At 32.6% G+C, this 27,055-nt stretch overlaps 2 protein-coding genes across 2 annotated transcripts in view; both read left to right on the top strand.

Annotated features, from left to right (window-relative positions):
- Positions 1–27,055, top strand: part of LOC142342638 (DNA-directed RNA polymerases I, II, and III subunit RPABC3-like) — a 569,350-nt gene that overhangs the window by 35,344 nt on the left and 506,951 nt on the right. The gene's annotated exons all lie outside the window — the stretch shown is intronic.
- Positions 540–9,562, top strand: LOC142342636 (solute carrier organic anion transporter family member 4A1-like). Its single transcript, XM_075394063.1, has 3 exons — positions 540–1,853; positions 5,134–6,661; positions 8,941–9,562. The coding sequence occupies exons 1-3, from the start codon at positions 1,428–1,430 to the stop codon at positions 9,060–9,062; spliced, it is 2,076 nt and encodes a 691-aa protein (XP_075250178.1). The 5' UTR covers positions 540–1,427; the 3' UTR covers positions 9,063–9,562.

Below are 27,055 nucleotides of genomic sequence, written 5' to 3'. Positions count from 1 at the left end.
ATTCAAGAACATTTTTTTGAAATTAACTTTCATACCTTCTTTGAGTTTCTCATTTTGTATCTTTTAAATTCTTGATTTTTTATCTTCTTTTTGAAAAGATTACTAAGATCAGAATAATTGTTCTGGTCAATCATCTTTTGTTGATGTTAGAATTGTTCTCATACACTCAAACCTACTCCAAAAAGAAAAGGCAGACGCTATTTTTAAATCTGTATCTATGTCGAAAGAGCTCTAGACATGCCCCAGACACCAAGTGCATCATTTATACTCAAGTGGGTTTTACAGGGTTAACCTACATTTGCATATTTAACCATCAAATATTACTACATTGAGCAGAAAACTTCGCTCTTGGACAAGAAAACTTAGGTTGAATCTCAAACTTGGTGTTAGGTAGAACCGTTGACCTTCGTATATTTATGATGTTGTATGAATAAGCACACAAACAACGGCGCCAATATTTGCATTCATCGGCTGTAATTGAGTTTATGTCAATTTTATGACTCAAACCATTAAGTGCATAATGCATTTCAAGTATATCGGAAGCTTTTAGACAATTTTAGTTACTTTTATTTTTGCTTAAAAAATTAATCAGAGAGAAAGAAAAATTTAATTTTAAATAAGCAAATTGAGTTACAAGTAATGCTATAAATTCCAGGCAATACATTTTTTTAAACTTAAATTTCTTTCAGTAATGAATTTTAGCTGCTTTAATTGAATTAGCTTTCTGATCATCGATGCAAACTTAATGTCAATTTAAAATTTTTGGTTTAACTTTTGCGAACTTTCGCATAATATGAGCCTGCTTACGTGTTCAAACCAAACTCTGACTTGTATCATTACTAAAATTGGCCGCCTTTGACGATTTTAAAAAGCACTCTTAAATTGTTCGTCAAATTGGTGAAAACTGCGTCAAATATATTGTATCTGCTTCTACAAGTTTACAAGTTAGTCGCTTTTTCTTTTTATGGAGCAGACTTTACTGACGCTTTTTCTATCAGAGAGAATATTCACTTTTGAATCACCATTTATTTTTACTCCATTCTTTTTCAAACACATCAAATTTTATATATACAGCTTACAAAAATGCGTGCGTTTTAGCAGTAAACAAAAATTTTAGTTTTCGCTTTTTGCAAGCTGTACATTTTTAAGCTACATTGTTTTTGTCTTTCATAGCATTTTGTGCTGTATTTTCCATATAGATACTAAGCTAACAAAAATTGTGCGCCGTGTGGACTAGAATGACTAAAACCATGGATAATATTTACTCATTTCCCGCTATGTTGTCCATTATTGTATAAACAATTAGTTCGACTGCAGAAATATTGTTATGTATGTCAATTATAAATCTGATTTTTGCTATTTTTATCCGGTATTAGTCAACAAATTCAATTCATTTTTTGAATAATTTCGCATAATTTATCTGAAATATGACAAAAATCACTACTGCTTACGGATGGTTTTCCTTGCGACCCCGGTTCCTTCAACGTGTGAACAAACGAGTCGGCTTTTTAATCGCAATATCAATAGCCGCGTTTTTTCAAGGAGCAATTATTAACGGATTTGTAAATGTCGCCTTGACCTCTATCGAAACCCGATTTGGAGTCGGGTCGAAAGAAGTCGGATTTATCCCATCGTCTTATGACATCGGAAGTCTTCTATGTGTTATCCCTCTGGCGTATTTTGGAGGTCGAATGTCTCAAACTAGAATATTGGGTTCATGTTTGTTAATTAGCAGTGCTGGGGCGTTCATTATGTTTTTGCCCCATTTGGTGACGATTAATGAGCCTTCGACCATGGATGTTTTGAAAGAGAGTGCAGTCACAAAGTCTGGTTTTTGCGGAACATCACAAGAGGTATATAATTGTTTTGCAACCTAATAATGAATTTTGAACCTGGCCAATGACCATAATTGCATTGTTAATGATTTTCGCTATGAAAATTAATAATTGTCATTTTTCAGCAGCAAAAATAGCATTGAGCGTTAGATAACTCAAAAACAGATTAATTTTGACTATGCATATCGTGGTCTTTTAAGGCCTTTGGGTCAAGCCTGTCAAGTTTTTTTTGAATATAGCTCAGGAAACTTAAACCGTTTTTAAACCAACATTCTCATAATGTTATTACCTAGCCGAATTGCATTTCTTTTTGTCAAGAAAAGTGTCATATTTTTTGATATTTTTCATTCAAAAACATGCAAAATGGTATTCATTTAGTGATTTTCATTCATGGAAGATAAAAATTTGTAAACCATTATGCAAAGTTTCATATAGTAACAGATTTTTTTTTCACTTAACGTTGGTAACACTTTCTTTTGAATCTTAAAGTTACCGCAGCTTGAACCGCGCTCTAGCAGCAGCCAAAACTATTGAAAAACCCGAGTAAAGATGACAGAGCATTTCAGCGCTAAACAAGCACATTTTAATTGCAAAAACAATACTCATTTGAGAATCACAGTATATCAAAAATATTTAAAAATTTACTTTGGCCAGTTAAAAATCAGAAAAATGTATTTTCGCCATAAACTATGGTACCAAAAAGCTACGTACACCTAAAGATAAAATACAAACATCAAATACAATAAAAAACATCAATACAATAAAAAGCAATACAAACATCAAATAATATAACATATTCAGTTCAAATTTTGTTCTCTAATAACGCGTCACTACACCTTTAGCTTTTTTGACGTCTAGCAGACATTTGGTATAGTTTAGGTATAGGTCAGTTTTCTCACGACGCGACGTCTGGGTCAATTTCATTCCAAATTTCATACACTTTTTATTCTAAATTTTCCCAAAAACTGTCTGTTTTTGCAATCGTTGCTTCAAAATCGCCCATAAATTTTCAATAGGTTTCAGATCTGGACTGTATGCTGGCCATTCCAGTACCTTCCACTCGTTTTCTTGTAACAAATTGCCGATAGTCTTCGATTTATGCACAAGAGCTTTATCTTGTTGAAAAATAATGTCCACGAAATGCATTTTTTTCTTCGTAAATTTTCAAAAAAAAACAAGTGATCGTTTGTCCGAATTCAAATTTTTTGTGTTTTTTTCAGAAAAATCTCGTTCCGTTTCATCGAAAAACTCGATCAGTTCCGTTGCTGGAGATACGAACTTTTGTTTCATCACTAAAAACAACATTCTGCCAGAAAGACAACGGCTTCTTTAGCATATTGATACACCATTTTGAACTAAAACACTTCCTTTTCTTCCTCAAACTGACTTTTTTTGCAGCACTTCTTGAAAAAACGCCATTTTTTTAGAATTCGTCTAAGTGTACCACGTACCACTGGAAATTTTATCGTAGCAAGAGAAAGCGTGATGAGCCACTCTAATGCGCTCCAGTGAGGTTTTATGATCTTTCAAAACATCAATAGACTTCAAGTTGAGTTGCTTTTGTATTTTAGACCATGACAATCCGACATCTCGTAGCGTGACAACTTAGCAAACGATGAAAGAACAAAGCGGTTTAACCATCTTTTCTGTTTAAGCGGAGAAAAGGAGAATGAAATTTCTCTTAAAACTTCTAAATTTCACTCCTTTTTTCACGCCTTAGCGCAAATCATGCTTATGAAGCACGAATCATGCTTGAAAAAGTAGAAATCATGCTTTACGTAGCTTTTTGGTACCATAGTGTTTTAAAGTCTAGTCCGCGCAATGCCATTTTTCTTAGAAGAGAGCTTGTAACTACTGTACGATTTTAACAAAACGGCCAATTTGTTTAGTTTTTGCGACCTGTTACACTTTTTAATTGTTTACTTTGAGGCACGTGGAAGACTCAATTGCGTATAAAGTAAACACTTTGAACTGGAGTTTAGCTGAGTTTTTATTACTCATGTTGCAATTTTTAGTCAATTTTTTTTCCAATGGAGAGCTATTTTTTTCTGCCAAAAACCATATTGAGAACTTTTATCTGATGACATGAAAATTGAAGCAGTCCACGATCTTTTTGAGTTCTGACACGATTAAGTTCCTGTCAAAAAATGATGTCTCACTGTGAACCTGTAATATTGGGCGCTCTATAGTTTTTATTTTCCGCTAATATTCTGATGCTCTGCAGCGGTTGTAACCCAAAATACAAATAAGCGAATTGTGAAATTGCGATCAATTTTCATGATGCGACAATCTTTTCATCAGTTTTCTTCAGACCCGCTTGTTGAAACTTTTCAGTGCATTATCGTTGCGTTAATAATGTTCAGTTACAGCACAAATTCCTACTCAATTTTCAGGAAAAGTTGACTACCAAACCATTATCGCGCTTGTTCGCTGAATTGATTCAAGTGTGAAAAATGTATCCCTAGCAAATATTTGAAGCTTGCTGTAAATCTTGTTTGTAAACACATGGCAGCAAAAAAAATGATTTTAAAAGTTAAGTGTTTTAAAGCAGGTGTACTGTTAGATCAGAAAATGGCCATCTTTTTTTGTTCAAAATCGGTTTTGGAAGCCGTCACAAATGTATCAGTTTGCTTCTCGTGTAGGAGCGACTCAATCAAATTCAAATTTTGAGAGCAGAGCTTCACAAAGTTATTTTGTTACGACTCAAACTTTGAATTCTATTTTCCAACGTTGGAAATTTATAGTAGCTTAGTTTCTAATGTATAGTAATTAAGAACTCTTAACAATTCAGTTGAAAAGGCCAGTTTTAAGTAAATCGATGTTTATAATTTTGACCGTTTGAATGTAAATCGGCCGTTCATAGTTTTGACCGCTCAACAATACCCTCGAGAATACTCCCCCTTCCCGTTGAAGATGCACTCGAGGAACAGATATCTTGAATCAACGTCTGTTGTCCAATTTTTCAGTTGCGAAAGAAAACCCACGGGCCCCCCTCTTCATTTTAGATAGAAAATAAACCCCACTTTACTATTAAAGAGCTGCGCATTTAGCGCGTTTGGCCATGCCTCGCGCGTCATGGCCCTGCATTAGCGGTATTGATATGAAACTATCACAACCGACTAAATTATCACAACCAAATTAAATTTTTAAATAGGGTTTTAATTCCGTGAGGCTTTATTTCCTACAATAAAGTTAGGTGTTTTTTTTTCCGTGGGGGTTTATTTCCTTGACCCCCAATTTTTATTTCAGGGCACTAAAAATTACAGCATTAGTTTTCTAAAAAATACTTTTTTTTTAGATCGAAAGCCAATCGAATTTGAAGGGATGGGTGTCTCTCTTCTACATCGGTATGATTGTGATGGGTCTTGGATTTGGACCCCTCTGGACCAACACCTTCGACTACTTAGACAAAAATGTAACCCACGAAAGCTTTCCAGTCTACAGTGCCATATTCACCCTTGCCGGGGTTGTAGGTCCAGGATGCGGGTTCTTAGTTGGCGGGTTGTTCCTCTCCCTACCATTTGACGATGTCCGGAAACAATCTGAGGCTTATAAAAACATGACGGATAGCCAGTACGAAGATTTAACAGAAAATACAAACTTTATCGGAGCTTACTGGATCGGGTTCGTGCTCAGTGCCATAGGGTTGTTTTTCATCGCGGTTCCAGTAGGCGGGTTTCCTTACGAGTTCCCGGAATCTGAAACGATCCGGAGGAAAAAAGTGAACGAAGCCTTCGGCGCCACAACTCTAAACGAGGATTACAAACTGCAAACTGCAATAAGCTGGTACGACTTCAAAACTGGCTTTATTTACATTGTAAAGAATCCGATCGTAATTTGCGTTGCGCTTGCTGGTTCGATGGAAAGCTTTTTGCTGGCGTCTATGTCCAGTTTTGGCCCAAAGTTACTGGAAGTTACTTTTAATCTTACGTCCAGCGATGCGGCTTTAACTGTTGGCTATATACTAATACCATCGGCAACTGTAGCCTTAATTGTAGGTGGTTTGATTCCAAAAGTATGTTCATTTTCAATTCGCCAGTTGCTACTTTTCTGTTTTATTTCATCCTTTGTCACATTCTGTTCAACATTCGGACTTTTTGTAAGTTGCGGACAAGGTGAAATTATTGAGCCAAATGACGTCATTACATTTCAGGGCCGAACTTGTGACGTAACAAGTTGTTCATGTAATTTAAACGATTTCAAGCCTTATTGCCTTGACAAAAAAACAATTTTGTTCAGCCCGTGCTATTATGGATGTCAAAACGAAACATTATCGTCGTGTTCATGTTATAACTCAACCACCGATTCCGAATTAACATCCGGTTCTTGTGAAATTTCAGAATTTTGCAGTACTTCGAATTTTTATATTCTCGTTATGTTTGTTGTTATTGCAATATTTACGGTATTTTTCAACTTGCCGGCCGCTGAAGCGGCACTGGACCGATCAGTCGAGCCGAAGTTTCGATCGTTAGCTTTCGGCTTGGATGTTTTCCTTTTACGATTATTCGGAACTATCCCTGCGACCTTAGTGGTCGGCGCCATGTTTGATAGTAAATGTACGTTATGGCAAATTCACAATGATGGAGAAAAAGGAGCATGTTTAAGATACGATGAATCGGTTGCTGCTGGGTTCACAGCTATTTGCATTGTGACCTCTGCTTTGATGACAATTTTCTTTTTGGCAGCCTACTTGTTTGACAAGTTCAAGAGAAAGTTGCAAAGTGGCGAGAAAATTGATGAAAAAATGGGAGCAATTGAGACGCAAAAATCTATGGATATGTCGAATAATAACAATGTCAGCGATTCGACAAATGGTGTGCCGCAAGGTAATGATGTCATTTTCTTAAAAAAATGATAAGCTTTGAAATCAGTCAATACTTTTACTACCTGAAAGTAATTGGTGGTAGAGTTCCACAAAAATGATGATAAAGCAAATCTAAAATGGACTTATCTTCAGTGTAATGCGCGCAAATGCAAGAAATGGAAGCTATAATCACAAGTGGATAGCAATTGCATTACGCGGCCAATGTCAAAAAAGGCAATTTCAATAAACTTTACTTTTTGCAGAAACAAAACCATTTTGAGCATGTAATTAGCCTAACAGTTTATTGCCCCAATTTTATTAGTTATAGCTTGAGAGGGAATTAAAACACCAAATTTTTGAACAATGCTACGGGTAATCTCAAAACCGCTAATTTTGTTCCTAATCCACAGTTAGCGTCAACAGGGATATATCTGAAATTAATGATCAATTCGGCTTTCTTTAATTGTAATAAATAGAAACTTTGAACGTGGAAAAGGGCAAAAATTTGAAGCAAACTTGAACTAAATTTGCTTAGTGTCACTAGTTGCCAAGAACAACTTTAATCTTAAAATGTGGGTCTTGAAAATAACTGACAAAATGGAGAAAATGTACTTGACTTTTCGGACATCGGCTACGTAATGTGCCAAAGCCAAAACTTTCTCATAGCTTAAATTGTCAGTATCAATGTTTGAATAAAATTTTTAGTATAATGAAAAAGTTTCCGATTAGATTACACCATTCTATATTAGGTAAGAAAATGTAGTTTCAGAGTTAAAAATTAAGAATCAATGGTGTTCAGCTTCATTGAACCCTTTTTGGCACAGCAAATGAATTACCAGCGGGAAGTGATTTTTATCTTTAGTAGCTCAATTTTTTGAGTCGAAACATTAGTAAAAATTAATTAATTGCACAGCATGAGGAACGTAATTGGTTTCTTTTTGATTTCAAATTATTTGAAACAAATTTAACTCTACCAACAAAAGCTAAGATTGATTTTTTTAAATCAGCAATTCTTTGGACTAATATTTTCATACGGAAGCTCCAATCAACATTGGAGTTTTACCACAAAGTACCAGAGTAGATATGAGTGGATAGTTTTGTAAGAAATTTGCTGAATAAGTGTAATTTATCAAAAAAAGTGAACCAAAAGTGATAAAAATTCAATTTCATGTGCCAAAAATCACGTCAGTTTTGACAATTTTCGATGAATAAATTAAGAAAAATCAGCCTATTATTTACCAATTTTTTACATAAACTGAAAAATTTTTAGATACTTAAGCTAGCGCTTTGTTTTTATCTACATTAAATCTACACATTTGATAAAAATGTCAGCCAAATATCAGAATATTTTTCCCATTTTAATTGGTGAACCAAGAACCTCAACTTCATCGTTTTCTAGCTGTTTTCTAGCTTGCAACTTCAATGCATTTTTTTCAGATACTGAAAATTCAGATTAATAAAATGGATTTATTGCATTTTTTTTGTTGTTTTTGTTGTTTTGTCGATATTTCATTCAATTTTAGTATAATTCAGTTCACTGAAGTAGAAAAAGAACAAGCTAGTATTAAAAGTATTGAGGCGTGAGTCTCGCCTAGAGTTTCAATCGATATGTAAGAAATGTACTCATTGTGTTGAGAAAGTTGATCGGACAAACCGTAGAAAATTATTCGCTTGCTTTTTTCATAATAATGTAACAAATGCGTTGGAAATGCAGCACAATAAGTAGTTATTTATGTAAAATATTTTAATAAATTTATTTCCAGCGCTTTCAGCGAAATTCTACACCAAATTTTCAACAAATCTTAGACAAAATCCTCGGCTCGAGGAGCCAGCAATTAAAATTGTGTAGGGAATTTTGTCAATCTTTTTCATTTTCATTGCTCGCAGGATGCAAAACCTATGTAAGAAACCACAAAACTGGGGTGTGGTATAGTTAATGGAAGAAAATAGTCCCCATTTTGAGAACGAAAAGAAGAACAATCAGGACAACAATTAGTTTTTCTCAATACCATTTCATGACCCATTAAAGTTCAAAGTGACATAATTTTGTTGACAAATTATGTCAGTCTTCAATCTGTTTTTTTCTCCTTTTTGTTTGTCCCTGAATTGATAAATGTTCCTAAAAAATGATTTCACGCATTTGTTAACTAAAAGTTGTTCATAGATTGAGCCTTTAGCACGGTTATTTATCTTAGCCCTTTACCAGGAAGAACCATAATGGTTTATCATTTTTGACCTGAATTCCCACTTACTTACTAAATTTTTTACTTACTTACTTACTTACTTAGTGATTCCATTTAGATAATTCGAAAATGGGTGAAAAGTATGGAAATGACATCAATGACGGTAACAACAGGAACCTGACACCTAATCAGACTAGAGAATTGAAGCCACACGAATTGCAAATCAACACGTCACTTTGATCCGTAAACTGACATTCAACCGCTACTGGACGGACATTGTAAATCAGTGCTGGATAATTTTCAGTATAGGTCAGGTGACTCTGATGAAGACATTGAGGATATCTTGGCATTAATTGAGAACCGCTTAGCGGTTCGAGATGCAAGCCAGAAATGTGACCGAGTTGGAGTCACGTCCCCTTCCATGGCAGAGACCTGGCTTTTTTAAAATTTGCACGAGCGTGTTTCAAGCGCAAGTCAGCGAATCAGAAATGGTAAACTGCTTGATGTGAAATTAGACATGTAAGATTTCAGAGTAAGATATAAAAGAACTCGAACTAAACACCTTATGAAATAAAACCATTGTCCAGCACTGATTTGTCTGTACCATTCAATACCTGATCTGTATCGGGTGTATGCCTCTAAAGTCGTTAATCTCAGTTCTAGTGTACAGATTTTATATTTTTTATTAACATTCCTTTTTACTGTATTCTGTCTCCTTAAATTGAAAATTGTCTAACCAATTGTTTTTAGTGCAACTTTCAGCTCTATCATAAAATTTATTTAAAAAAATTTGAATTATTTCTAGATTGTTTAGTTCTTTTGAAGAAACTAAGTTTAATCCATTGAATATTTTTATGAGGTTGAATAATAAAGATTAACCACAGACTACCCAAGCTTAGACCCCGACGTTTGATAAAATCAAGCTTGACCGAATCGGGGAATGACAAGACATGATGGAAAAGTATGACTTTTCCTAATTCGGAGTAATAGCAACATATGCAAAGTTTTAAACAACTGCACTTGATGGAGCTATCTAATGAGAAATAGTCTACATGGAAAGACGAAAGGAATGAACAGTGAACTAAATTAACATCAGTTTTAAATTGTTTTGACTCTTATATTTGGTAGTTGTTTAAAACTCTGTATTTTTCTTTGTTTAAAATTTTTTGTGTTTTTCTTAGTCCATTAACTGACTCTTATGTTCTAATAAATTCTGTTTCCAAAGCAGGACGTCTTGACAATTTCTTAATACAGATGCAGTTAATGGATTGACACGTTTGGGACTTTTTGCCTTGCCTTTGTTATCAGATTCAGTGATTGAACTATTTTCTCTGCCTGTGATATTCGTAATAATCCGGGGCGCGTCGTTGACTGTTTCCTGTTGAGGTTGCAGGAGTAGACTGAGCAGAGGACGATGAAGCTGCATTTGACATTGCGACGTGGGCATAGCGGCTGTCGTTTTGATGGTTTGCGGGCTGCCATGTACTGCGGAATATTCGAATTTGCGGAAGGACCCCGGAAGTAGAGTCGAGCTCCCGATGACGTACTTTTTTTCTTGCTTTTTTTTTCTTTACCACCTTCTTTCTGTATTTTTCTTTAATTTCAATTGTTGGCTGATTTTCTGTTCCGTGATTTTTCCATTAGATAGTGGCCGTGTTTGTGATTATTGCCGCAGTGACGTATTTTTTTCAGTTTGCGTGCCAAATTTTGCGATGTCGCTGTTTCGCACATGTACTTCTGTGACGCATAATTCCTTGATTATAGATGTAGTTGGTGAAATACGGGACACCACTGAGCCTGCGGCAGAAGTCTCAAAAAGTCCTTGCAAGTCTCGTTGTGACCGTTTTGTTCTTGGTATGAGGTTTGACGGCTTTGGATGCAAAATTAAGCGATGAAAAAATTTATTTTTTATGGCCGTTTTACCTTCGGACTTATTAAACTTGTGTCCGCGTAATCAGGAGATTGCCTTTTCTGCTGTGTTCTATTCGCTGTCGTCCAGATTATCCGCGACGGGAACATTATCATTGTCTAAGTAATGGCTTACAATTATTTTACGAGATAAATTTTATCATTTAGGTTCTGTACTTATATCAATAAGTGGTGTATTTGATTGTCTACTGAAAAGTGCTTTGAAAGGTGATATTTTGTAGTGTTTTGTTTACAGATGCCTATTTGATCTACATTTATTGAAGATTTTATTGTGAATGTGTCTGGTATTTATGCAACTTTCATCGAACCTAATTGTCTTTTAATCATTTGCATTGGTCTTTCAATTAGTCCTCTTGCTCTGTGGTAATAAATTGGCACAGTAAATATATTTATGTTACCATTTTTACTGAACGTTTAAATTTTGCTCCAATGAGGAATCTTGCTTAGTCTAAACGAAAATTTCGATGTTCTCCGTGTATCTATACATTTTTTTCTAAGAGTTTGACAACATTAGGGCAATTTGCAAATCGAAAAAATTTTATTGACGGGTACTTTTGAAACTGATCGATACATGCAAGGAAAGGAAGATATTGTCCCTTTTCTTTTAATATGGATCCCCCAAATGCTATTTTTAATTCTGCATTTGGTACTGAACAGTTTTTTAGCGGTTTCCACTCTTATACGGGTATTTCAGGTTTAGGATTCTTACCAACATTGGTACAGGGTTTTCATTTTGCACCCCTCTTCAATATTTCCCAATGCATGTGAGTCCAAAATGCATTTTGACCAAAGGATATTATCTCACAGCTTCCAGGGTTGGTCATATGGAGGGATTCTGGCACTGCCTCTTCTGAATGGACATGGTAATTGCCACTCTATGGTCAATTGAGCCGGACGTGTAGATCCCTACCTGAATGTGAATGCAGATAAAGTTTAACTTCCTTATGACGCTGTTTGTCGTTTCGTAGGATTCAGTTTCGAGATTCTCTGAGGACAGCATCCATTGTTGTCAATGCGCCTAAGAAGTTTTTATTGAACAACTGTGATAAATTTGTCTCAAAGATTCCCACTGTGACATCTCTATGGCAGTTGAGTATTGTTCCGTTGATATTTGGGTAACATTGACGTTGGAGTTTGGCATTGACTGGAACGCCACACGTCCTGACTTTGTGGGAGGAGTAGCGGGTTTTAAATTGGCCGATCTCATGATTGATTTTTAGTATTATTGGAAAAACGCTGCTTTTGCAGTATTGGAATGAAGCAACTGTTTTATGCGTTAGTTATAGGCTAAAGGCAATTCGGAAATGTTTGTATAAACTGGTACGATAGCGTTGCAAATTCGGCTAACTGTGGCAACCGCTCATTCATTGTCTTATTCGATAGTAACTTTTAATTTCCGATTTGGTTGGCGCAAAGTATAGTCAACCGGTCTCATTTTTCCACCGGGACTTTTCAATTGTGAAATCAAAAGGTGGTAAACCCTCTATCCAACGTGTCAATCGACTGTTGCATGAATTTTTTTATTGATGTTCCTTCAAAATTGATAATATAGCGCGATGACCAGGAATTGCAGTATAAGATTTGCCGGAGAAATAGTGTTAAAATTACTCAACTGACCAGACGACTCCTGAGAAATAAATTCTTGGACGCTATCTCTTCTCATTTTGATTAAGGAAATGTGATGCGAATGCTACCGTTTGCATTCCCCTGGTTGACGGCTGTTCTTATGCTTCCCCCAATCCAGAACAAGAAGGATCGCTTTTGATCCGTTTTTCCAAAGTAGGGTTATAGTGAGTGTTTTCTGTTGATTTTGCAATCTGATTTTTTATATGTGGGAAATGTATTTCTAAATGATCATTCCAGTTAAACCTGTTATTTTTCTTTAAAATTGGATGTAGTGGGTGATACGTAACTGTGGAAGTTTCGAGACTAACCTTCCTAGATGATGAACTAAACCTAAGAATGATCGTAACTTTTTCAGATATTTAGGTGGCGAAAGGTTTAAAATTGCTTATATTTTTGATATCAATTGAAACATACCATGTTGACTAAATTTGTAGATGAGCCACTCGATTTCCATTTTTGGAAAATGGCATTTCTGAAGTTTAATTCTAAGATTGTCTTCGACAAATTTTCTAAGACTTTTATAAAATAAGTTTAGCTGATCCTTCTGTGTTCCTCGACAAACAATTATAATATCATCCAAAAACAATGTTTTTTTTTAAAAGCTATTAAAGTGCAGTAGTTAATTATTAGAGAGCTGCCAGCATATCACTCAAGCCATAGAATCCTGCTATAAAACGATATTTATCAGTGTATTAACAGCTGACTATTTAGGCGTTGCGATGGCGTAAAGTTTACGGGTCTAAATTTGTTTCACTGTAAGCGTATTTCAAACTAAGCGTCGTGAAGTAAGCAACTATTTAATTTTGTAATGTGGGTTTTGTCTGCAAGTTTTTGATATTCAAAATTAACGAAACTTTGAAGATGAATAGGAGCACGGCAACCCTTTGGATTTGGGTTTAATTATTTTGTGAAATGTTGAGTTGACAATGTGTTTGATTGACTTATCAATATGAGAGATGAGATCTGGAAAATCGTTTGCTACTTGTATTTTGATAGAATTTTGTATTTGATTAACGTTTTATATGTGTACTGATTAGATCACGGAGAAACCTAATGGTTGAATGGATCTCGACACTAATAGGCAGATCACCACCTTCAACTACAGTTAATTTAACAATGGCAGCATTTCAATCATTGCGTCCTAATTAAGTGACAATTACGCCCACAGTTTTAATTTTTTCATAAAATTTTTTTAGGTCATGTGTTGTAGGGGTCTTCATTAAGAAGCTATGCTTATCTCCGTTGATAAATGCATTAGGTGAACATTTTGTGAATTATTGTACAAACGCTTCTGAATCCACCAATGCCTTCGTTTCGACACTTCAAAATTGTACTTGGAGATTTACAGGTTCTACTTCACGCAAGTTTTGGTTGCTGGATATGAGGGCTACAGAAATGTCCTCTGTTTTGTCATAATTTGAGTCATAATTCGCCTCATAATCATTTTGATTCAATAATTTACCGCTGATTGCGTTGAGTTGATCATCAACTGATGTTCTAACAGTTGCGGTATCATATTTGTCATCGTCCACATTATTTACTTGAGCTTTGGTTTTCCATTCAAATTTACTTTCCCCCAAACCTTAGCAAATTCCTTATCGCACAGTTATTGCACTGTGCCAAAAAACTCTGTCGATGAAATGCAGACCAAAAATCTCCACATTTTGAGCAGTTAGTTGGTTTTCTATAATTATTTCGTTGCGGCTATCGATAATTGTTACATGGGTTTTTGTAGTTTCGTTGAAAATTATTTACCGAAAAAATTTATTCAGAAGCTGTTGTGTATGCAGATGCCACAGAGATTTTTGAGTTGATTTTGCATCCCCATTTCAATATTTTTTGCTAATTCGAGTGCTTTTGTAATTGTTGTAGTCTGTTTAAGCAAATCGCATTGGATTTCTCCATACAACATTTTATCTATGAAGACGTCACGGATGATGGACTGTGCTTGCTATCCGAAGTCACAATTCAGCGACAGTTCCGGCAAGCAGCCGTAAATTTTTTTAGGTTCCTTCTTTTGTTTGTTTACGAATGAGAAAAACATATCGGTCAAATGTGATGTTCCGTTATTTAGTGAATATGTCATCTAGTAGTGCCGACAATTCTCGGGTTGTCATTTCGACGATATCATATTTTGACTCGTTGGGGCGAATATTTGGCGACCTTCCGCACCCAGACTTAAATACGACAATGAAACGGCCCTACTCTGTCACAAATAGCTCATGTGCAATCTCCAGACAGAATTCCAGCAGCTTCAATCTTTTGGCGCTTGTTCAACTACATGTTCTCCAGTTGGATTCGATCCCAAAAGGGTTCAATCCTGAGGAATGTACTCCTTTGGATGCTGAATGCGCCATGTGATGCGCCGATTTTGGCAATGGAGTGTTCGTGAGACAATTGCGATGCATTAAACAGAATTGGAATGGTTCGTGCTGTTCTGCAATTCCAGTTCGTCTGCAATTCCAGTTCTGCTAGAGAGTGGTGAAATAGTTACAATCGAGATTAGTGCGGAATGTTTTTGTGATACCACCTGGCTATTAGATGAAATGGAAACCTGACGCGTTTCAACTTAGTTTTGTGCGTCAGCTCAACAGAAAGAACAACTGAATTTCAAGATTAGCAATAAACTAAAAGTGGGTTGCGTAAACAAGTCACTTCCTCAGTAGACGAGAAGTAAAACTAACTTAAGTTAACAAGAACTTGATCAAATTAAGAATCATGAGAGAATAATTTGGTAAAAAAGTTATAATATGTACCACAAGAACATATCGACCAAGAAGAGGCAACTAGTTCTCCGTAATTAGTTTTTAGAAAGTTTTTTTGAACGTCAAAAGCGATTAGATTTATGCATAACTGACGCAATTGTCCCAAAATAAGCGACAATGTTTGTGCCACCTGAGAGGGGATATGCAATAACCAAGAGCAAGGCTTTTCAATAAAACAAATTTGGCTCTATTCTGTTTGGCCCCCTGGTGTTTTTTACGCCCCCCAGTTACAAATTATATGTTGTTATATAGCACGTTACTATGTTAGAAAATAGCACGTGCGCTCGGGAGCATAAAAAATATAAGCCTACTAAGCTGGGCGGCAAAATAGAATAGATCTACAAATTTTTTGAAGATGAAATCTGAGGAACAAAAAAAATGAATACAGCAGCCGTTATACAAAAAAGCTACCGATTTAATTCAGTTGCAATGGATTCAAAAGACACCATGGGGCCATCAGTCATTTAGTATTATGATTATTAATTTCGGTCGCTTGATATTCCGTTTCCGTTTTTCAGTGCTTTTTAAGCTTTCAGCACGATCCCTATTATTTTAATTTTCCTCTCATTTCCCAATCATTCACTCAATATCATCTAACTAGATTTGTTCATTAATGACGGGGTTTTAGAGAAGGCAGATACTGAATAAGCAGACGTAATTGAGCCCCTTTTTGGGATGTTTATAGCTTGGTAACCGAATTTCAAATGATAAACAAAAATGGTTTTTAAGAAATAAAGACGACCCAGTGAAATGAGCAGTTCGCCACAATGCAAAACCTCAATCTACAACCTGAAATATGAGGGCGAGAATATGAGGGTGAGGAATTTGAGGTCACGAATTTTAACGAAATCCGATAATGAGGTCACGAATTTTAACGAAATCCGATAAAAGGCCCACTCTTAAAAACCAGAAAAAAAACAATAAAAGGACCTACCAGTTTGCAACACCGTGGCATTTTTTACGTGATTGTTCTGCAAGGACCGAAAAAGTCGTGTTAGTATGAGTTAACACATGGCCGAGGCTCAGACATCCCGTGTTAACAAAAAGGGATAAAAACGATAGTAGTAGATAAAACAAGGGAATCAACCACCAGTAAAATTTGTCCCTTTCTCCTAACGCAAATCGCGCATGTCGAATCGGGCCAAATTTTACTGTTTGTTGATTCCCTTGTTTTATCTACTACTATATATTAGCTCTAAATTCAATCAAAAAATCAATTAATATTAAAAATAAAATAAAAAATAAAAAAATCAAAGCAAAATTTACATTTCACTCTTTAAGAGCGATTCACTCTTATTCGGGGTGATCCCCCAGTAGATAGATCGCTCTTTTTCACTCTTAAAGAGTGATTCCCTTTTTTGATATTTTTATATTTTTTTATACTTTTATTTCAAATTATCTATACTCTTCAATAAATTTATATTCTCTTTTACTTTTTCCATATTTATTCCATTATTAATATTAAATGATACAAAATTATAATATTTACACGAACAACTTTCATCAGTTTGGCTAATAACTAAAGGACTCACAGTCTTGCTGTGCCAACTAGGATTAATTGTTTTCTCACTCAAATCAGTGTAACTGCTTGGCTTGCCACGGACTTCGTCCGTCCGCAGATTTCTACTAAATCGTCTAGGTAATTCTACATCTGGATGTTGTTTCTTTACATGAACCCGTATTCCATCATATCTCACAACAGAAGTACAATATGGACAATTAACTTTAGCTGAAGTACAACTTCTACATGTATACTTACACTCATCAAAATCAGTTAGTGGTTTTACATAATTACATTTATTACAACTTCTAATTAAGACTTCTGGGCTAAGGTTAAGGTTAGGGTTAGGGTTAGGGTTAGGGTTGGGGTTAGGGTTAGGGTTAAGGTTAGGGTTAGGGTCTGAGTTAGAGTTAGAGCCATAGATAGAACTAGAACCCGAACTAGAACCAGAACTAGAGCTAGAACTAGAACTAGATTCATTTTTTAAAGAACAACCCAATGGAAAAAAAATTATTAGCACAAATACCACTTAGTATAATATTACCACACATATATTTATCAGTTTTATCTTTATGACATGATTCATGATGATATTTTAAAACAGCAAAGTTTCCATATTTATAGTTACACTCTAAACATTTTAAAAGCATTTCTAATAGGGTAAACTACAATATTTACCTAATCATTTCGCGGGAGAATATTTAACCATGATTTCATTTAAATCTTTAGTATTATCTTTAGATGTGATACACTCTGCTAAATATTTATTTCCTAACGTATTGAGTGTATTAGTTTTACATCTCTAATCTAAAATCAAATCAAGGTCTAATTCTTTTTATCTCTAACAAAGTTTATAATCTCTTCTCTAAATTCTTCATTATTTCCAAATATACTAGTTAAAAAATTTCCTCCCTTTCTATTCAAAATTCCCATCTTTTCATTGACGAAGTCACAGCTACACTGGTTTATATATTCTTCTTGTATTGTATTTCGTAGATTAGTGGACGAGCTTCGCTCGTGGTTCTTCAAGCTACTTCCTAGATTGGGCTTTGCCCATGTTTCACCATTGGTATAACCAGTTGGCTTGCCACGGACTTTGTCCGTTGGATAACCACAGACGGAGTCTTTTCGCAGATCATTATCCAACTCTTCTCCATATCCAACGTTAACTAATGTATTTACTCTACTCAAGATTGTGCTTGCTCCCATTGCTACACTCCCAGCGTTTCTTGATATTATATCAGGATAAATATAACTAAATATAATTAAAACTGAGCTTTTTATTCCGCCAATAGTTGAAAAGCTTTTTATACCCTTTCCCATAATCATCTCTTTTGTTAAAACATCATTCTGTATTTTAATATTATTTAATTTAAGAAGTTCATTATAATAGAATATATAGTTATCATGATTAATAACACTTCTATCTGTTGCATTTATCATGAGTGGTTTCATATATGCTATAAGTTTATTTATATCTTCTCTTTCTAATTCATCTTTTAAGTTAAGAGCTTTTAAATCAAGGAAACCAGCTCTTGAATCATATATCATTGTTCTATTACTATTAATAATAAAAAAGTATTTTCCTTCTATTATATTTAATTATACCATAACGAATTTCATCTGAAGTTCCATCTGTACGATTATAATGGTTACTATTTAACTCACTAATTATTTTACTAAAGTCATGTTCACATTTATATATCTCATTAAAGTTTTTAAATAGATCAGGTCCATTATAAGTTGTTAAATAATTAGTATCACAACTCATTCTTGCTGTATTATATATTTGAGCTGCTTTATGACACATTACAATCATTTAAAAATTATAATGTCTTCCCGCAGTAAAATAATAAGCTATATCCTTATTTAACCTATCACCCATATCATCAAGTACTATTACACAATTTTGAAATTTATGAATATTATTTTTTGTGATCATATTTATATCACATTTATTAAACCCAGTATAAAATTTATAAGACTCAGGATCTATCCAGTCTCTGTCATCTTTACAAACTATAACTATATTTTTAGCTTGATCTTGGTTTTGGTCTTGGTTTTGGTCTTGGTTTTGGTCTTGGTTTTGGACTGAGTATAATTTTAAGTATTGTCTAATAAAATGTGTTTTCCACATACCAGTTCCACCATAAACAATAGTATGTAATGGTGATTTTTCATATTCAAATCTAACTAGACTCCAATTCATAAATCCACCACAGTTTTCTTCTAGTTTTGTATATTTATTGAATCATATATTATATAACAAATTCCAATTATAATAATAAGAAAAAACAGTATTCCGCCTTTGTCCATTTTTATATATAAAATTTATTATATAAAAATGCTTATCCTAATTTTTGAGGAATTCACTAATAAATTTAATATTGATAAAAATGCTACGAGTGATATCAGAATAAAAGATATAGGTAAATATATAAGTCTAACACCAATTGAAATAGTAATGAGAGATGAGACTCCAGATAGTATCCGTGAAACGGCTTCACCGATCGGGGAACCTAATTTCAACAATATTGTGAATCTACATCCAACTGATGGTACACATTAGGTTTTAGTTATAAGAAGAGAAGGTGGTCCTGTGTATTACTTTGATAGTTTTGGTGTTGAGACCCCACCATTATTTTTTAGAAGAATATGTTGATCTAGGCTCTAATGAGAGAATACAACAATATGATGAATCTTATTGTGAAGCTTATTGTTTATACATGATCTATCTTATTGATAGAGGATTTAGAATTAAAAGTGCTTGAAATATTCTAGTTAATCAATGTAAATATCCAGGAATATTTAATGAGTGTTTTTGTTTAGGTTGTGATGTTAATGATAAATATAATGTTAATGATAATGATAATGATAATGATAATGATAATGTTAAAGATAAATATAATAATAATTATAATGTTAATGATAATGATAATGATAATGTCATTGATAATGTTAATTATGATGATAATGTTAATGATCTACTAAGTAGCTTTGCTAATAATGTTAATGATAATGTTAATGTTAATGATAATGATAATGTTAATGTTAAGGATAATGATGATGTTAATGATAATGATAATGATAATGTAAATGATCTACGAAGTAGCTTTGCTAATAATGATAATAATAATGATCTACGAAGTAGCTTTGCCAATCAGGGAACCTGCTCCGCAGATATTGTTAATGATAATGATAATGATAGAGATAATTTTATATATCTATCTGGCGAAAAACATCAAAGGGGTAAACCTAACAACAAAGAATGTCTTAGTAACAATATCTCTATAAATATAAACGATGATCTACAATCATGGCTAAATGATGATGATATAATTACTGAAGCCACATTCCCAGATAACTTTAGATGTATAATATCTGGTCCTAGTGAAGGTGGTAAGACATTCTTATTAAAAAAACTAATTCTAGCTATTATATATTTTGATAAGCTATACACCATTGGACTTACTGGTGATCAATACAATGGATTGGAAAGAATAAACCCAAACGCAATTATAGAATTTATTAAAGATATAAAAGATTTACCATCTCTTGATAAACTACCCAAAGACTTAAAGAAACTAATGATATTCGATGATGTTAGAGCCAAAGAACCAGTTATTAATGAATATTTTTGTAGAGGTAGACATAATAATTGCAATATGATATATCTTAATCAAAACCTGTTCTCTCTGGATAGACAGAGTGTTAGAGAGAATTGTAATCTATTTATTTTATTTAAACAAAGAGGTAAAGTACTAGCATCGATATATCAAGATTTCTTTAATAATGTTGAACTTATTTATATTGATTTTGCTAATATATGTAATAAGGTATGGAAAAAGCCTTATAATTATATTGTCATTGATATAACTGAAAATAAAAATATTAATGGTAAACTAAAAATTAATTGGGATCGGAGAGTTTTGTAGTTTAGTTTCAGTTTAAGTTTATATCTACACCAGATCAACGAAGTTGCTGACTACGTCAGATGTAATGTAAAACTTAATACATCACCATTAAAGTCTATAGGTCTTCCATGCTCATCTTTAATATGAAACTCTATATATTCTATTGTATCTTTAGTTATATTTTGATATAAGATATTAGTTGGTATAATATTTATTAGATAGCCTGGTGGTTCTGTTAGAGTAAAAGTATATAGTATGTCTGTGTTATTCCCATTATTTTTAACACCAGATATCACATTACAATGAATGTTAATAGTACTAAAACCCATAATATCAACAGTTTTCTGAGATGTATAATTACCTTGTTCATATACTTTTTTCTAAAGCCTAGTAATGGGGCTATTGAATTTTCTATGTCAAAATTAATTGCACCTTGTTTTACTTCCCTTAAATTTTCATTGTATTCTTGTCAGATTCTAATATAACATAACCATTAAGTTCTTCTTTTTATTAATTCTGCTATTTCGAATAATTCATATCCTCCTGGTATAATAGCTAAAATACGGGTATCTGGCCATGTTTCACCCTTGATATCATATATGAATTGGTTGTTCCTTCTATTCACATTAAACACCGAATTATAAACAGATAACCTAATTAAACCTAATTTTGATGAGTTAAGTATAGGTTCAATAAAGTTAAACTTTTCTGTTGGCTTTATCATTCTAAAATTAAGTGTATGCTCTTCTTTAGTTGTAGTTAAAGCTTCATTTATATTTTGCAGTTCTCTTAAGATTAAACTATCAGTCATTTTTTATCTTTTAAAAATGGATTTTAAATTGGATACAACTTATGGTTATAATAAAGATATACATAAAATAAGATTATAAAATATAAACCAAATAATCTGGCAACAATGAATACGGTTAATACCAATATTAATATCATACTGAATAGAGAAGAGAATCACTTAAAATTGCGTGATTCATATCTAAAGACAGAGTTTGATGTATCAGATGTTGCTGGTGGTGTATTTGCTAATCATGCTAATATCAGTTTAGTTGATTATGGTATGATGGCATCGTTTAGTTCAATTAAGCTTGAAACTAGTGGTGGTAGGACTATTGAATATATAGATCATTGCCGTCCTAATCTATTGATGTATAAGTTATTAACTAGTACTGTTGATGAATATGAGAGTGGTTTTGTTAGAAATCAGGGCAATAGAGATTGTCAACTTAAAAGTGACCATATTGCAACGAGGTCATATGTATACGATTATTAAGATGAGTGATCTATTTGGTTTCATAAATGATTTAGAAAAGATTATATATGGTTTAGGATTTAAACTAATATTTAGAAAAATAATAATGATAGAGCTCTATATAGAGTTAATGCTAATCCTGGTGCAGTTGGTAATGATGCTAATATAGAAATTAGAGATATATCATGGTGTGTGCCTAGTATTGATCCTAGTAATGATAATAGAATTGTTGTGCAAAAGGGTTTAAGTAAAAAGAATGATGTAGACTTTAGCTATTATGAAAGAAAGACATTTTATAAGAATGTGCCCAATGCTACTAACTTCTTGTTTGATCTTGGTATGGAAAGTGGTATGGAAAGACCACAATATATAAAAGTTGGTTTTGAAAATAATAATGTTAATGAACAAACTCATGATGCAAGTACATTTGGTGTAATGAAGGTTACTGAATGTAATTGTAAGATTGGTAGGGAGTTTTATCTCGAGGATAGAATGTATATTAATTATGGTACCAATAATTATAATGAGGCTTTTAAAGAGATTGTTAGCTTTAATAAAGATTATAATGGGCTACCACATAATATAAAACCATATATAAATCATAGAACATTCAAAAGTAGTTATAGAGTATATGTATTTGATGCTAGATATCAAAGTGAACATATAGGTCCACAACCAATACAACTTAATTTTAAATTTAGTGCTGCAGTTGCAGATGTTATTTGTCATGCATTAGTATTAACTAGAAAGGTTATTAGTGTGAATAGTGATGGTAATAAGATGGTTGATATTATATCATAATTATAGTTTTAGTCATTGTTGTAGTCAGAGTTATGGTGAAACATGTGCGAAGCAGTTCCTGATTAGCAAAGCTACTTCGTAGATAATTATAATTATAACTATTTCTTACTTGTCTTAACAAAACCCCTAGCATAAGAAATATCTAGTTTCCTTTTATTCTCAAGAGATAAGCCTCCAGCTTCAAGCTTAATCTTAGCCTTGGTTCTAGCCTTAGGCATTGCGCTTCGCTCGCGGGTGGAACCCGTAGACTTAGGCTTAATAACAACAAAAGGATTATAATTTTTAACTTCCATTTTTTAATATATATATATAGAAATGAGTCTTTTACAGAAATTTAAAACTTATTCATATTGTGTTGGAGGTGGTCATTATAGTGGTACTAATAACATAAGAGGTTTTATTACTTCAAAAGGTACTGAAATGTTGAAGGGTAATTGTGTTAAGTGTAAGAGAAATAAGTCAATGACTGTTAGTGATGCAACAATAGAAGCAGAGGGATTGAAAGATTTCTTTTAAGTGTTGGTAGGGCTACAGTTAACTTTGGAAAGAAGGTTGCCAATAATCCAGTAAGAGCATTAGAAATAGCAAGTAAAATAGGAAGTGCAGCTGCATCTAGAAACCCTAGAGCTGCTTTATCAGCCACACCCGATTTAATTAAATTTGCAACTACTGGTGAAGGTATAAAGGTAATACAAAGAGGAAGAGGGTTATACTAAGGTACTAAGAAGAGATAATTATTTGATTATTGTCTTGATTAAATTTATGATTTTGTTTTTATTTATGTTTATGATCATGATTATATTATATTTATGATTATGATTATGATTATGATTATATTTATATTATGTTTATGATTATTGATAAATATTAATACAAATATTATTATTACTAAGTACATTATTATAACTAAACAATAACAACTTTAGTTTAAAAAACCCTCAGCTTGTTTTTCTTGTTCTTCTTATAATTCTCATATACCTTAACTAATTCATTATACTCAACATTATCTATATTATTATCATTCATTGATTTAGTATATAGTCTACTAAACTTATCACTAAACTGTTTACTCAAAAAATACATTTGTGAATACTTTATAGTTTTATTTCTAATTTTAGTATTAATTGTTTTTGATAACGAACCACAAACAGTTGCTGTTGCAAAAGCTGTTGTAATAGAATAAGGTAATCCTATACCTGTTAATGCAACTGATGTTGATGTTGCAGTTGTTGCTATAGATGATAATACTATTTCTGTTATCTCAGCTACGTTAATATAATTCTTATATCTACTTAACTTTTTATTATTGTTATTAGTTTCAGTTTCATAATAATTTCTGATATCTTTTATAATGTTAATATTGTTGTTAAATTTATTATTGGCTTGAATCTTTTCGTTTATGTATTGTTCACTAACTGTTGACAAGTTGGGATATAGTACTCGTAGCAATTATATATTGTACTATTGTCCTTTTATTCTTTAAAAGGGCTTCGTCTATAAAAGAATTAGTCTTTTTTATTAACTTCTTTAAATTCTTTTAGCCCAGTAGTAAACATTTCATCTAGTTGTATGTTAGTGATATTCTGATTAAACTTATTATTATCAAATTCTTGTTTTAATTGATTATATTTAGAGATAGTATCAGCAGCAACTTTATTACAAAACTTAACAGTATTTGTGACTTCATTTGTTGATTCAATAAACTCATTAATTAGTTCATCATTAACTTGTGTTTCATTTAGTTGTAATGTTTTAGTTGTGACTTTATCAAATTCACCTTTTCTTAGTTCAGTTATGTTTCTACGTAAAATGTCTATTTTATTTGAAGAGGATAGTAAGTTATTGTAACAATACTCTTTATTAACAACATCTTTTTCATCTATCGGAGGATGTACATTTGTAATTTTATAGGTATCCTTCATATCAATATTATAATTATCTTCTAGCAATAACCCACGAGCCTTACTTAGTGTTAAGTTGTTTGTTGATGTTGATGTTGATCCGAGAAGCGGGATCCCCGATGGACCTCCGGTCATGCTTCGCCATTGATGTTTAGCTTGATTGAATCTATTTCATGTCATCTTTGTATTTGTTTACAGAAAGATTTGAATCTACCAAGTAGCTGACCGTAGTTCTATCCAGCTTGCTGGCTTATAAGTGTAACTTCTTCGAAGATGAGGGAACCTGCTTCGCAGATGACTGAAGGTCTATATGTAAAGAATCCAAAACCTTATTATTAGATTCAAAATCAAACTCGGATTTTAATAATCCCTGTTCGTAACATTTACCTTCTATTATCTCACCATTAATATCTTCTTTTTTATATGTTAGTGGTTGTGTTTTTAGAACTTCATTAACTTTAAACAATTCTCTATTCCAATTAGAAGTGTATCCCTTGAAGAAGATATTACGTTTAACTGCATTTCTAACATAATCACCAAATTTAAGTTTAGATTTAATATTCTTAAAACTAAAATATTAGAAGCGTCAATTTCTAAATTATTAGAAGCGTCAACTGGTGTCATTAATTGTTGAGTGCAAGTTATTGTTATATGTTACAACAGCATTATTTAATATATTTACCCAATTACCATCGCCATTGATGAACATAGGTTTATTTATTATGTGTAATAATGTTCTATTAAATCTCTCTATGAATACAGCCTTTAAATCACTATAAGTAGAATATAGTTTTGTTTCATATTCTTTAAGTAAAGATTTAAATGTTTTATTGTAAAACTCATTACCTCTATCTACCCATAACTTTTCTGGTTTTCCACTTTCAGAGCCACATTGTGGATGTTCACCTAATATTATTTTAAAACCATTAGTTATAGATAAACCAGATTTATTCTTTAGTGGAATAGCCCATGCATATTTTGTGAATATGTCTATAACAGTTAATATAAACTTATAATTATTATTGTATTTACTTAGAGATGACTTATCAATTAAATCAGCTGACCATGTTTCATCTTTTTATAGTGGTATTATTCTTTCTTGTTGTTTATTGTTGTTTTTGTTGTTGTTGTTGTTGTTGTTGTTGTTGTTGTTTTTCCATCATTAATTATTTACCATAGTTAAAAACAAAATTATCTAGTTGCTCTTGGTTAATAATATTCATAGATAATAGTTGCTTAGATATATCTAGCATTTCATCATATAATCCATCATGACCAGCTTTTGTTTCTAGTATTAAAAATTCTAGTCTTTCTACTAAACCATTGACGAAGTCACAGCTACGCTGATTTAAGTGGCAACTTCTTTGATTATTTGGGTTAGGGTTGCTATTTAAACGCCTGCCAAAAACATCATCTTTTACCCCTATTATACGTTTTATTGTTCCATATCTAGCGCTTTTCTTATCCCCTTTTCCTAAATCATATCTAATATCCTTTAAAAACCTTTTAATTTTGTTTTCATCTTCCTCGATTTCACCATGTTTTATATTAGGGTTAGTAAGAAAATTTATAAACTCATCTGACAATTCATATATATTATCCTTAACTATAAATGCATTTTCTTGGTAAATTATTTTAACACCGTTCATTTCAAATTCACCAATATCTAAATTTCCGAACTTTAATTTTAATTGAGGGTTAGATTGAACTGACATTAAATTAATAATTTGAGCAGTGTCTTTATCTACTAAAAGTCCTGGTTTATCTCGAGCTTCCTCTACAGCTTTGCCATTGGACTTCATTAATGCTTCATTAAAATGGGAGCCAGCTTGCTGGATCATCTTAGTTTGTTTATCTAACTCTTGATTTTGCCAATCTATTGCTCTCAATGTTTGTTCACCTAATGCTAGATTGTGTTCATTATGAGCTAGTCATGTTTCATTGTTTGCATTTAGTGTTTTAGTTAAAGGATCAAATAACACTTCTAATTCACCATAATATTCCTGTTGTTTTAATTTATCTTCTAATCTATTTCTTCTGTTTTGTTTTTCTAGATTATTTAATTATATAAGTGTTTCTAGTTTAGTCATTTTTTAAAATTATAATGAATCATTATATAGTGTAATGGCGGCAAGGATTAACTTTCTATAATCATTGATGGTTAATTCTTTAATATTATCTATGAACGATTCTAATGATTCTTTACTTACATCTAACCCTAATTTCATTAATAGCTCTATTGGAGTAGTATTATTCTTTTTTATTAAATCTCTTTTGAATAGATATAGATTCTCATCATGAGGATATATTTTTATATTGTTTACATAAAACCTTTTATCATCAAATATATTTAAACTAGCCTTACTTGTTTTTGTTGTTGTCCTGTTATCACCAACTTTTTGTATTCTGCATTCATCTATTGTTCTCTGTGTATAATTCATTAATGAATCATAATAATCTATGTGCCTAGCATTATTATACTTCTTCATTCCTTTTTCTTTAGTGTTTTTAGGATAATTTTTGAAGCTATAT

The sequence above is a fragment of the Convolutriloba macropyga genome, chromosome 7, assembly GCF_964194025.1.
Source record: "Convolutriloba macropyga chromosome 7, txConMacr16.3, whole genome shotgun sequence".
NCBI lineage: Eukaryota > Metazoa > Xenacoelomorpha > Acoela > Convolutidae > Convolutriloba > Convolutriloba macropyga.
The sequence above is the reverse complement of the archived record's forward strand: the minus strand, read 5'-3'. Positions and strand labels throughout refer to the sequence as shown.

What these genes read in the sequence shown, in the direction of transcription:
- LOC142342636 (XM_075394063.1), top strand. Translation starts at nt 1,428, where the DNA reads ATGACAAAAATCACTACTGCTTACGGATGGTTTTCCTTGCGACCCCGG. An exon ending in TTTGCGGAACATCACAAGAG is followed by an intron (nt 1,854 to 5,133) that starts GTATATAATTGT and finishes CTTTTTTTTTAG; the next exon opens with ATCGAAAGCCAATCGAATTT. An exon ending in GACAAATGGTGTGCCGCAAG is followed by an intron (nt 6,662 to 8,940) that starts GTAATGATGTCA and finishes GATTCCATTTAG; the next exon opens with ATAATTCGAAAATGGGTGAA.